Source organism: Oreochromis aureus, linkage group 3, assembly GCF_013358895.1.
Source record: "Oreochromis aureus strain Israel breed Guangdong linkage group 3, ZZ_aureus, whole genome shotgun sequence".
Classification (NCBI taxonomy): domain Eukaryota; kingdom Metazoa; phylum Chordata; class Actinopteri; order Cichliformes; family Cichlidae; genus Oreochromis; species Oreochromis aureus.
Genome location: NC_052944.1, coordinates 134025904 through 134039906, shown reverse-complemented (window position 1 = coordinate 134039906; position 14003 = coordinate 134025904). Strand labels below are relative to the sequence as shown.

The 14003-nt window shown below is 44.7% G+C and overlaps 1 protein-coding gene across 1 annotated transcript; it reads left to right on the top strand.

The window, feature by feature from the left end:
- Positions 1-233: 233 nt before the first annotated feature.
- Positions 234-13562, top strand: LOC120438114 (E3 ubiquitin-protein ligase TRIM21-like). Its single transcript, XM_039608554.1, has 2 exons — positions 234-361; positions 11654-13562. Exon 2 carries the CDS (start codon positions 11663-11665, stop codon positions 13319-13321), a length of 1659 nt encoding a protein of 552 aa, XP_039464488.1. The 5' UTR covers positions 234-361; positions 11654-11662; the 3' UTR covers positions 13322-13562.
- The last annotated feature ends 441 nt before the right edge of the window (positions 13563-14003 follow it).

The window sequence follows — 14003 nt, the reverse complement described above, 5'->3', positions numbered from 1 at the left end:
AAGCTCTCAGGCTGCTGTGGAAAAAGGAAATCGAGGTGAGTTTCTCCTGATCACCTGAGGCCATCATTACTGTGTGAACTTTACCCACACACCACTCCTTACTCCTCCCACCCACTGCACACAGTCACTGAGTACAGACTGGCTGGTTCCTGTAAAGGGAGAGGCAGCAAAACCAGACAAACAGGTGCAGGAACAGGCGGAGAAACACCTGAAAAACAAGAAGTTCAACGTCATTTTCCAGAAGTGAAAGTGTGAGAGAGCAGCAGCAGAGCTGCAGTTGAGTCCTGTTTGTCTCGTTGAGTCCTGTTTGTCTCTAAAAGAAGATTCACCGGAGTCCATCAGGTTTCTCTCAGCAACAGTGGTGAGTGCAGCTGATCGCACTTCCTGTTTCTACACAAATCATCACTCTGTTCACTTCATCAGGGCTCTAGAGTACCACCTCATTTCTCCATGGTGTGACTAAACAAATGCTCGGTCACACCGACCAGCCATTAGAGTAAAAACAACAAAAGTCTCTGCAACTCTGAAAGTCTCTGCGTGGTCAACGACAGACACTTTTTATGCCCATATCGAGGTCTAAACCAATCAGAGAGAGGGCGGGACCTCTCTGATTGGCCGTGGTCCAGATGTTCCTGCAGGCCTACGTGTTGAAAGTGCAGGCAGATAGAGAGAGGTGAGCAGCCTAGGCCTGATAGGAGTGGATGTAGCTGTGGGTAATTACAAAAGATGAAAAGAACCATTGATAACGTTGTCGTTATGACCTGATCCGTCTGAAATTCATAGCCAGCGCTCTGACACGGAGCCATAAACCTCTCAGTGTCTAACACTGGTCGGCATCAGATAATGAGCCACATACGATGGACTCTGAGCCCACTGACAGTGAAAGGGGGAAGTGTGAACATGTGGAAGAGAGCAGCCTGACCAGTTTCTCTGGCTAAGATACAGTAAAGCTGACAACATGATGCATTTACTGTGGTGAGTGTGCCAAGGTAGGGATCCCCAACAGGATCTGTTTGTGTCGGGAACATTCGCTGGGCAGGGAGAGCGGATCCAACTGACTCCGCCTCTGTGACGACCAACCAGATGTGGAAGCAGTGAAGTGTTTTAGTGACAACGTGAAAAATGAGTGTGACCGTTCAGTTTGTGGGTTATGACAGAAAATACATTTATTGTTCTCACGTATTATTTCAATAAACCGACAACATTTTCCTGGCAATTATATGTATCCTTGTCAAAAGATTTCAGGATTTTGGCATTCTTATTATTATTTTATTTTATTACTTTATCTTTTGCTCTTTATGTTTATGTTTGCTCTTTCAGTAAGTCACACTTTGTGCAGACTCTTAAATGGGGAAGTTACACTCTGTACTCCAGTCTGCACGCAGCAGCTATTTTATCTCTTCCTGTATCACTTCCTGTATGTGCTTTCAATAAAAGACTACTTCTTTATGCTGCAAAGGAGAGTCTCTCTGAGTCTCCCCGTGTACACGGTAACCTGTCTGAGCGTTTTATTCCGACCTGGGTTGCAATACAGGAAAACTCCTGACATTTCTTGGTCCTTCGAGCCGGATGGGACACAGCACTTTTGTGTGACCCCACAGGAAAACCTCATCGAGTCCTGACGTCGTGAGAAGCCCACGCTGAAGTCTGTCGACAGCTCCTGTCCAGGTACAGGATAAAGTCCAGAGACGTGAATTCGGGTTCTGGCCAGCGTTCTTATAAGTGGTCCACGGCGGTGGGGGTCGATGAGGTAGACCTGAGAGACCGGCAGCAACCAGGTGAATATTAACACTCAGACACCTCGCCTAAAACGTCTAGGCCCGGCTCGCCCAGAGGGGTTGGTAGCATTCCTAAATGTAAACGCTCGCCTGAAAAAGGGCTGGAAGCATTTTTAGGTGGATTTCTAAAAGTAAACGCTCGCCTGAAAAAGGGCTGGAAGCATTTTTAGAAGGGTTTCTAAAAGTAAACGCTCGCCTGAAAGAGGGCTGGAAGCATTTTTAGATAAACCGTATGACGTAGAACGCGTTGAAAAGGTGTTGTTGTTGTTTTGTTTTTGTTGGTGGAATAAGTTGATTTTACAGCACAATAAGGAGGCTGAACTATTCCACTGTTTTGTTTGCTGTTGGCCACCCAAGTACTGGTGAAAAGAGACAGGTCGTGTTTCATCACGTAAAGGTGACACCGCTTTCAAGAATAGCTTGAAAGTAGAAGGCCGTGTCAACTACCTCTCTCGATTCTCGTGCCAGAGACGGTGCCGCAGTTGTGTAGTTGTAAAGTATTAAAATTAAAAGGTTTAAAATGAGTAATGAAGCTTCAAAACTCACTGCTGACGAGCAGTGGTTAGAGAAAAAATGTCCAGGAGCTGGACAAATTAGTGCATATAGATGGAGAAATCCAAAGAAAACCTAAATGTCCCACGTGGGAGGGAAAATGCATTGACTAAATTATAAGAAACCCTCCAAGCAGAAATAAATACTGCTTGGAGGGTGTTTGGTGTTGGAAACAAATTTGGTGTTGGAAACAAATTTGGTGTTGGATCTTCTTTCATCAGCTGGTTAAAAATATTATATAATTCCCCAACAGCTTGTGTCAGAACAAATGACCAGACATCCTCCAGCTTCTGTCTCCTGAGGGGCACCAGGCAGGGATGCCCACTCTCCCTTCACTGTTTGCAATTTTATCGAACCACTAGCAGCAGCAATTAGACAGAATTCAGTAATTAAGGGCATAAAATGCAAGAACATGGAACATAAAATCAGCCTTTATGCGGATGATGTGTTACTCTTTCTCCAAAATTCACAAACCAATATCTCTGGGGTGATTGAACTGATAAACTCTTTTGCAAGAATATCAGATTACTCAATTAACTGGTCAAAATCTACAGTCCTTCCGATTAATTGCTCCTTCCATAATTCCTCTTCTACTCCACTGCAATCGGAAATATAAAATATTTAGGTATTAATGTTTCTCCCAAGCTTGCAGATCTAACTAAATTAAACCATATCCCACTTTTAAAGAAAGTAGAAGGTGATCTGGCTAGGTGGAAATGTCTACCCATATCACTCATGGGAAGGGTTGCCGCTATAAAAATGATGGTATTACCAAAAATAAATTATTTATTCTCAATGATCCCAACTAAACCGCCGCAAAGATTGGTTCAGATCTCTAGATTCATATATGTCCAAATTCCTTTGGAAAAATAAGCCCCACGTATAAGCTTAAAAACATTACAAAAGACCAAGGATAAAGGAGGATTAGAACTACCTAACTTTCAGCACTACTTCTTAGCCAACAGGCTTCAGTTTATCTCAGGATGGCAAAACATACCCTCTTAGATGAACCTTGGCTAGATGTAGAACAAGCACTTTGCAATAATCTAGAGATTTCAAATCTACCATTTATTAGCTCAAACATCCAACGACATGAATGCTTCAAAAGCATCAACATCAGCTCTTCTCTGACAGCATGGTGGGAGTTTCTGAAGTTGACAGAGTCTTCATTAATCCCATGCAAACGTACACCTATCTGGAACAACCCTGACATATTACAAAACAATAATATGATAAACTTTTCAGATTGGAGTGGTAAAGGAATCAAATATTTAGAACATATACTAGAAGGAACAGAATTTATTTCATTTGACAGACTAGTTACACAATACGGGATCAGCAAGAAAAGATTTTTAGAATATCAGCAAATTAAATCCATAGTAAAAAAGAGATTTAAACCAGGTCAAGTTGAACTACAAACACCACCAAGTGTGGTTCAATTTCTTACTCTTAAAACCCCCAAATTACTATCCAAAATATACAGAATGCTTTCTAAAATAGATGAATCAATATCACTTCCTATTGCAAAATGGGAAGCGGATTTATCAGTTAACTTAGACCAAAACTTCTGGTCTCAGATTTGCTCAAAACCTTTCATCTAATTAGAAATCCCAGTCTTCAATTAATTCAATACAAAATACTACATAGAGTGCACTATACAGGTCATCGGATGTTCAAGATGGGCTTTACATCTACCAACAACTGCTCACACTGCCAAACCAACTCACCGGACAATTATATCCACGCTCTTTGGTTCTGTCCACCAGTTCAGAAGTTTTGGCGCGAGATATGTGAAGACTTATCAAAGTGTCTGAAATGTAACATTCCAACTTCCCTTTAGTGTGTTTGTTGGGCAGCTTAGATAATGTCACTACAGAAAAGAATATAGCCCATATGGTTTTCACTGCACTATGCATAGCCAAGAAAACAGTCCTCATGAACTGGAAAAATAAAAATAATCTTAATTTTAACCAATATAGAAATTATCTATTAGATTATATTAGTCTTGATACAGCCTCTGCCACCACATCAGATCAATTGCTCTGGGCTCCTTTGATCAGCTCCATCACCTAGTGGGGTGGGGGTCATAGTTTGGTCCCGCCTTCACTGTTGTGATAGGTGTGGGGGTAGGGACAGGCTTAGGGCATCGGGGTTCCCAGGAGCATCTTCCTTGGGGGCTCAACCCGGGTAGCGGTCATGGCCAATTAAGGGCTCTGTTGGCTCTTGGGTGACGGTTTCCTCGTGGCTGCGTGCAGCGGGGGCTAGGGAGGGTCTGTGCTGACGGACGTGGGTTACTGACCTGGTAGCCTGGCTGCCCCTGGGTGGGTCCGGGATGGGCGTGAGGTTCTGGGGGCGTTCCGTCTCTGGGCTGGGGCCCTGGCCGGGCCTCAGGGGCCTGGGTCCTGGTTGGTGTGTTGCCGGGGTTGTGGGCGGGTGGGTGTATGGGGGCCCAGCCCTGGCGCGGGGTGCCGCCGGTGCATCGAGCCACCTGGGGGCTCTTCAACTGGTGGGGAGGTTGTCACATCTTGCAGGAGCTTTCCTCTCTTGGGAACTCTCTCTGCAGGAGGGGAGATACAGGAGAGGTGGAGGAAGCTCTCAGCCTGGGCGTCTATTGTCTTGTGTAGTCTGGAAGATGAGTGGATGATGGGGTGGGTGTAGTTTTCTCTGTGGTGGGGTCGGGTGGACTGTCCCGGGCTCTGTGGGGCTGGGCGGTGCTGCTGCACTGGGCCCCGGTCCGGATGGGCCTGGGCCCCCTTTCCCTGGCGGGTTGCAGAGTATGGGGTGCCTACTGGGGTCAGCGGGGAGCTGGCCCCAGGAGGGGTCACTGCCCTCCCTTCCTTCCCTCCCCATCTCCAGCTGCCTCCTCTTCTCGCCCACCACAGTCACCCACACATGCAGGGCCTTGGGGTAGGGGTGTGTCACCAGGGTGCAGGGAGGCATCCCCCCTCTGTCCCCTTCTGGCTGCCTCTGCCTCAATTTTATCCCACAACTTAGACACTCACATTACTCACACTCTCATTACACATACATATAGGATCTTGGGGGTGGGCACGCCACACAGAATCCAAATTACCATCAGGGTGTACACCTCACCCCTGGCGTCGTAGCCCACCTCTCAATTTTAAATACACGTAGACATTGAGGGCTAGCAGGAGGGGCTATGCGCCTACCTGCTGCTCTGGCAGGTGGCTCCATGCCCTCCTGGGTTTTAAATGCACCTTAGAACACACATACATCAACACTACATATGAGCGGGTGGAGGGAGGTTTGAGTCTTCACACACCCCGTTCTCTGCGGCCTGCTGGAGCGGGGGCTAGGAGGAGGAGTTGGCCGTCCGACTGGGGTCTGAATGTGGGGGCCTCCCTGCTGCTGCGGAGTCGGGCGGTCTGCTTCTCCCACCGCAGGGAAAAGGGTAACACCACCTGGGTCTGGGTGCAGTTTCCCCCTCCAGGGGCAAGGGTACCCGGACCCGGTTCTTAGAGTACGCTTGGGGAGAGTGATTGTGTGTACAGCGTCTCTTTATGTCTGTCTCCGCGTTGGTTGAGTGTGGAATAATTGCCTATGAGAGCATGAGGGTGGGAATGGATGTCTGTATCTGTGTGTGCCTGTATGTCTGTGTCTATATGTCAGGTTGGGTATCAGACGCCACCTCTCTGGGGACATCTCAGGCCCTCCAAGGTTTGGAGGCCTATCTCCCCCCAGCACTTCCCCTGCCGGTGGTGGACGCCCTCAGACATCGGTGCGTTGGTGGTTCTCTGTGTCCGAGGGTGGGCGCCCAGGTACACACCGGCTCACTCCTTGGCGGCTGCTTATCGGGGCCTGGAGCCTGGGGCTCGCTCGGGCCACTTCGAGGCGGGTGCCCTCGGCCTCGGGCCGGGCTCGGTCACTCAGGCACAGCTGGCTGCCGGCGGAGCTCACGGGCACGTCACTGCAACCCCCTGGCTTCTGCTCCGCGGCTGCTGAGTGACCCCTCATCTGGGACTCCCTCAGCTCTTTCTGGGATAGTGGCGCGGCTGCCCTCTGTTGGTCTTCCTTGGTCTCTTGTGTTCTGGGGGCCTCTGGATGTCTGGAGTTTTGATCTCCTCCATACCTGCTTCATGCCCTGGAGGACGGGGTGGTGGCCCCCACACCTCTAGCAGATCATTACATGAAGGAACCTTTTAAAAACAAGCGCTCATGCTCACAGGTGTACACACAGGTGATCACACACAAACTACACCCTTTTTGGCTCTTACCTCAAAGCACACTGTGCGCTGTCGATCTTACGTGCTGCACAATAATGTTTAATATTTAGTATTTACTGTCATATTCCATAGATCATTGTGATGTTGTTTATTACTCTCGTTTTCTTCTGCTTGCTTTCTTTTTCTCAACAGGTGATCCAGGTGATCGATATATGTATTTTTTTTGTCTGCTTATTCTGTTGGTTTTGTTTTTTGCCCTTTTCCCCGTCCCTCTTCCCCGCTGTTTTTCTTTCCTCTTTCTTTCTCCCTTTCTTTCCCCAGTTAAGTCTGTCCCGTATTCAGCAAGTGAAAATAAAATAAACAATAAAGGTGAATCAAATGGACCATTACGGCAAGGCTGGGATGGTCAATTTGGTAAAAGTAAATCCGTTGGGCATCTTTCTTCGCCTTTAGACAATAATTCTGATGGCAAAAGAACCAAACGGGACAGGTTAAAAAAAAAAAAAAAAAAAAAATAAATACTGAAAAGGATGCTAAAAAGAAATCAAAGCATACACAAGAGTTGTAATGCTTTAAAGCATGGAAAGAGGAATGAAGTGGAATAAACAAAAAGGTTAAATCAAGGTTGACTTAAATTAAAGTAGAACTTATCTAGTGTATTTAACATGATAATGCGACGGATAACAACCTGTAAATTGGTACTAACAAATGAAACAAAATTGGGAAGACAACCAAGCTGAACGAATAGAATAAATGAAACCAGATAATTCACACGAAAATATATCAAATAGAAAGAGAGATGCATAGGGTATATTAAGGCTGTGTCATTGTTCAGCCAAGGAAAATGTCTCCAGCTTGGGAAGGTGTGAAGCTGCAGATTCGCACAGACCCGTGATGGATACATAATAAAATATAAACTAATATACTATTGTATATTAGTAGTAAAGTAGTGTATTGGAATATACTATTGCTGTTATAAAAAAGGAAAAACAATACAATGATAACATTAATAATGACATACTATTAATAAGAAGAGGCACCTCAGTCAGTTATGATGTGAGGTGGAGGATTGTTAAAAGTAGTCTGATTCAAGCTTAAGGTTTGCTCAAACACAGTACAATGATATATGAGATGAAGAAAATAAGGAATTAACTACACTAATCAGGTGCATAGAGACACTTGACCTGCTTGTAAACCTGTCATCTTAGATGAGACTTTGTTAAGATGAAGACCTATACTAACAACTAATGAGAAGCTGAATTAAATATGTGGACACTACCAAGCTAATGAGGAGCGGTGACGCGCATGGAGATGCTGGTTTTGCTCACTACAATTGTATAAATAGAGTTTGAATTCATTACTGTGGATGTACAGTGAGTGACCTCTATATATCTTGAAAAGCATGTCTCAAATACTCGTATGAAAGCATATTTTGAGTGATTCTAACTGTGTAAATGCTGTGAGTAGTAGGTTTTGAGTGATTGGGTGTGATTTGTACAAAAAATAATAAAACATAAGTAATAATAACACTACTAAGGTTCATAGTGGAGTGAGTGAACAAGTGGAATTTTTGAGAGAAAAGGCAGTGTGTGTGATAATACCTGATGTCTGAAAGGGCTCTATTCAGGAGTGTGAGCGTGACATAAAGGTGTTGGTTTTAGATCAAGATTTAGCAGAATTAAAGAGGGTTTATAGACTATGAATACAAAGAAAAACAAAAGAGTTCGATTAGTCTGCAGAAACACGAAATATGTGTGCCTGTGGTGTGTCAAGACAGCCCACAGAGAGAAACAGAACTCTATGAATAGACTCTATGAATAGAATGAATAGACAACACATACTCAAATTGTTATATGTGATATGATGCATGAATTAAACCTTATGGCAATAAACACTTGCAATGAAGAAAGCAGCTTACACTCAATTAACATGAACGCGAGGCCTTGATGCCATGGGCAATTTGTTTTTGTTTTTGTTTGTTTGTTTTGTAAGTTTGGAAAACAAATTTGTGATCATACTTGTGGATCACGGTGACATATAATGATTAGGCACATGATTTAACAATGACGAGTTTTAGAGCTGTGAGCTTTAAGCAATGCAAAGTTTGTCCTAACTTAAAAGTTTGAAATATGTAAGATGTAGGAATTCTTTGAGAAATAGGAATTGCCTAAAATGCCTTAAGTCAAAATGTAGTGTTGCATCTACAAAGAAGAAAGCGGAAGAAGCATTCAGTAACTTGAAGCTGGTTTCAGTGATGTTTTTGTAGACGGTTCAGCGTCCAAAAATAGCCTAGGACGAAACTGTGTAGGCTATGCAGTAACCACAGCAGATAGAGTTGTAGAAGCGAAACCGTTGACATCCTCACACACGCAGGCCAAGATATAAATATATACACTGACAGACAGTATGTTTTTTCAACACTTTGAGATCTTCTAAGGACAGTGTTGGAAGTGTTTATATTGCCAAAACAGTTCAGAGGTCACTGAAGGCAATAACTTGCAGATCAAAGCCGCAAAAGCAGCGGCACAACAAATTGTAGACACATTAATGTCTGACTCCTCAATGCAAATACCACTTGATGTGCTTATAAACGAACAGAAAGCCGCACCAACTAGAGAACAAAAGAGGTGGTTAAAAGGTGGAGCACAGCCAGAAAATGATTTGATGACTTGTAATGGCAAACCAATACTACCAAAGTCCCTACACAAATCAGCAGCATTATTGTCAACAGGAGGGGGGGTAGGAGTGGTAGATAAAATTTCGGAAATTTGTCGGAACATGCATGATTTGCCAAAAACATAATGCACATAATGCACATAATGCACACCACCTCATCCTTTTCATACAATCCACATGAGTTTTATTGAGCTAAATGAATGCCAAGGCTCAGAATACGCTCTAGTGATCATAGACGTGATCTCAAAATGGCCAGAAATCTATCCAGTAAAGAAGCAGATGCCATCTCAGTAGCACAATGTTTGTGCAACCATTTTATTTCAATATATGGCATCCCCACTCTGATAAGATCAGACAATGGGACACATATTGTTAATGAAGTAATCAGTAAGGTCTCTGAAGCACTAGGAAATAAAACAGAGACTGAGAAAATGCATGGAAGAAACAGGGAGACCATGGCCTGAGTGTATAGGCCTGGTAAAAATGTGGATGAGACTGACACAAAGTTCTCAGAAACTCACAACTTGAAATTATTTGAAAATGAAGAGATTGTTCTAAACAACTCTCCAGTATCTTGCAGGTTGAAACCAGGTGATTGGATCCTGATCAAAGTACTCCAAAGGAAAAATTAGAGTTCACCAAGGTGGGAAGGTCCTTATCAAGTGCTACTCACCACACCTACTGCCTGCAAAATAGCAGAAAGACCGTCCTGGATCCATCAAAGCCACTGCAAAAGAGTGAGTGACAACCTAAACGTTTAGACGCCGACACCCCTAACTCCTGTATGGTGATCTATTGGTGGAGGGAGGGCTGATCGGGTACACCCCGCCTTCTTCTTGCCAGTAGTCTACTCATCAGAGGTCACAGGTGTGTCTGGTCATCATGAAGACACTCGTCCTCCTAGTGGCTAATGTTGCACTCCTGGTGAGTTTCTTAACACTCACCTGAAAGAAAGAAGATGAACAACGCATGGTATCGATATATACACATGATAGCACACCCAGAAAAGACTGCTATGTTTGCTCCTATATGCCCCCAGCGACACAGTACGCCACCTTGTATGCGAAGGGAATGGACATGATTCAAGCAAAGTGTGCCGCAAGCTACGCCAGCCGTGGAATCGTGGTCAACCATGAGGAACCTCTCCAGATAGGACTACGAAACGGCACATGTGACGAATGGTTCTGGGTTGACCTGAAAGTGAAGCACAGAAGTAAGGCTAAATCATTCCCAGTCTTTCTTGAAAACAATGGGAATTAGAGCCACAGCCTATGCTACCGCCAAGAGAACGGATCCACGCCAATGGGAAACACCACCACCAACTGCAAAGCAGTACAGACACACGCTCCTGGAGGGCCCGTGAAGAGCAGCAACATCTCAAATGGCACCTTCTGGGTGCAAGGGATTGCCTGGGATATCCTTCCTGGGAACTGGACAGGTCAGTGCGCTCCCATTTTCATATCTGACCACACTTTCAAGATAACCATGGACGCCACGTCAACTTCAACGTCAACAACAAGGAAAAGACGAAGCACCCCAGACCTCAAGCAGCATGATTCCATATGGGGTTCCGATGTCCCAGAGGAATTTAAACTTTGGACTGAAAGACATAAGGTTCTGAATGCTTCATGTAAATTCAACGACGAACGGGATCAGGAGATTGACGCTCTGTGCATTGCAGTAATGCAACACAGGGTAGCATTGGACATGATTCTCGCCGAGAAAGGAGGACTATGTGTCCTTTTTAACAACACATGTTGTACATACATTCCAGATAATGTGCACTCACCGAACATGACTGATGCTCTGAAAACACTCAGACAACTTCGGGATGCACAACAACGAGACTATGCCGCAAACACAGAAGACTGGCTTACGTGGCTTTTAAGCGGCTCTTGGAAGTCCCTGCTGATTAAAGGACTTGTTTTTGTTGGTGTTGTAATACTGTTATTGTGTCTTTTCACTTCATGTGTCATACCTTGTTTGAAGTACATGGTATCGAAAATGGTAACTGCTTCAATTCATGCTTACATCACCCTATCACAGAATGATCAGAATGATGAAGATGATAATGAGATAGATTATGCAAATTTGCATAATTAAGATGAAGGAACTGACCTCCCAGCCCATTGTTCCTTCAGTGGGCTGGTTTCAGTCATTATGCAAATGTACTGTTTATAAGATTGGGGAAACCTGCAGTCAGCTGAGACTGGAGGAGTCACTTGGATGAGTGACGAAACATTTCTCCCACAAAACGCTACGTCCAGATGAATAGAATCAACTTTTGGAGATTTACTTACCTGGATGATTGAGAATGCATCAAGACGTCTTCAAGAAACTTAAAGAAGTGCGGACACTTTTCTTTCCAAGCTCCTTAGACTACTGATGCTTGTTTCTCTCTTTTTAAAAATGAAATTTAAAGTGAATTTTGAATCAAATGTGTTTCTTTTCTTTCTCCCTCAGAGTGCAGACATGTCTGCTTCCAGCAATCTGCGATCTGAAGATCAGTTTCTGTGCTCCATCTGTCTGGATGTGTTCACTGATCCAGTCTCTACACCATGTGGACACAACTTCTGCCAAACCTGCATCAGTCAGCACTGGGACATGAATCAGAGGTGTCAGTGTCCCATGTGTAAAGAGACTTTCTACACTAGACCTCAGCTGAAGATCAACACGTTGTTCTCTGAGATGGTTGCTCAGTTCAGACGTGAAGCTCAGCAGAAAGCCAGCAGCAGCAGCTCAGAGCAACAAGCTGCCAAACCAGGAGAAGTTCCCTGTGACGTCTGCACTGGAACCAGACTGAAGGCCCTGAAGTCCTGCCTGGTGTGTCAGACCTCCTACTGTCAGACTCACCTGGAGCCTCATCTGACAATGAAAGGTCTGAAAAGACACCAGCTGATTGATGCTGTGGAGAACCTGGAAGCCAGGATGTGTAGGAAGCACGATAAACTCCTGGAGCTGTTCTGTAAGACCGACCAGACATGTGTCTGCATGCTCTGCTCTGTTTTAGACCACAAGAACCATGAGTTTGTTCCTCTGAGAGATGAATATGAAGGAAAGAAGGCAGAGCTGGGGAAGACAGAGGCTGAGATTCAGCAGATGATCCAGAAGAGACGACTGAAGATTCAGGAGGTCACAGAGTCGGTGAAGATGAGTAAAGATGCTGCAGACAGACAGAAAGCACAAGGTGTTCAGGTCTTCACTGCTCTGAAGGAGTCTGTTGAGAGACGCCTGAAGGAGCTCATGAAGGAGATCGAAGACAAACAGGAAACTACAGAGAAACAGGCTGAAGGTCTCATCAAAGATCTGGAACAGGAAATCTCTGAGCTCATGGAGAGAAGCTCTGAGGTGGAGCAGCTCTCACGCTCTGAAGACCACCTCCACCTCCTCCAAAGCTTCTCCTCCCTGAATGTTGCTCCACCTACCAAGGACTGGACAGAGGTCAGAGTCCGTCCACCATCATATGAGGGGACTGTGGGGAGTGCTGTGGCTCAGCTGGAGGAGACACTCAGGAAACTCATGAAGAAGAAGCTGTTTGAGGCTGAGCTGCAGAGGGTCCAGCAGGATGAGGTGGATGTGACTCTGGATCCTGATACAGCAAATCCTAATCTCATTCTGTCTGATGATGGAAAACAAGTGCACTGTGGTGATGTGAGGAAGAAACTTCCAGACAACCCTGAGAGATTTTCTGACTGTGTTTGTGTTTTAGGAGAGCAGAGTTTCTCTTCAGGCAGGTTTTACTTTGAGGTTCAGGTTAAAGGAAAGACTGAGTGGGCATTAGGAGTGGCCACAGAGTCAATCAACAGGAAGGGAGAAATCCCACTGAGTCCTGAGGATGGTTTCTGGACTGTGTGGCTGAGAAATGAAAATGAGTACGAAGCTCTTGCTGACCCTTCAGTCCCCCTCTGTCTTCAGCCTGGTCCTGAGAAGGTGGGGGTGTTTGTGGATTATGAGGAGGGTCTGGTCTCCTTCTATGATGTAGGTGCTGCAGCTCTGATCTACACCTTTACTGGCTGCTCCTTCACTCACAAACTCCACCCATACTTCAGTCCCAGTCCTAATTATGGTGGTAAAAACTCTGCACCTCTGATCATCTGTCCTGTCAATCAAACTGAGTCGATCAACGACTGATTTTATTGGATGAACTGATTCTGATTGAAGGGAACAAATGAACATATTGAGTGTAAATCCTCTACAGTCTCCATGTTTCTATAGAATCTGATTATCAGGACTCTGATTCACACTTTGATTCTCATGGAGTTTGATTTGAACAGAAGAAAAGTTGAATCAGGAAATGTTCCCACTGATGGAGACTCGAGCTGAAGAGCAAATATCAGAGAATAAATGTCCAAAAGCTTCATTTACAATAAAGTTTGTTAAATGCTTTGAGTGAATCCAGACTCATGTGTGGCTGTTATATGGAGCATTCAGAGTCCAGCTGAGTTATGTTGGATACAAACTGCTTATTTTGGCTCTGCGAGGACTTTTGTTCACTGAAAACTGATAAGACGGATAATATTCAAAGAACTCTGTAGAGATTCATGCATCCATGTTCTCCACCTGCAGGTGTGGAGGAGAAAGGTGGAGCACAGACTGCTGCATCCTTCCAGTCACATCATTTTGATGATTATATTTCCATGTTGTGATGATTTGGGTTAAAGATAAACAGAGTTGAACGGCTGCAGTCACAACATGAATAAGATGCTGAAGCTGAGCTGTCAGTAAACATGTTTCACTGTGATTTGATTTGAAGAATATAAAGTGTGTGTGCTAGTATGTGTGTGTGTGTGTGTGTGTGGGGGGGGGGGGTCAG

Coding starts and splice junctions, on each gene's coding strand:
- LOC120438114 (XM_039608554.1), top strand. CDS start 11,663: ATGTCTGCTTCCAGCAATCTGCGATCTGAAGATCAGTTTCTGTGCTCC.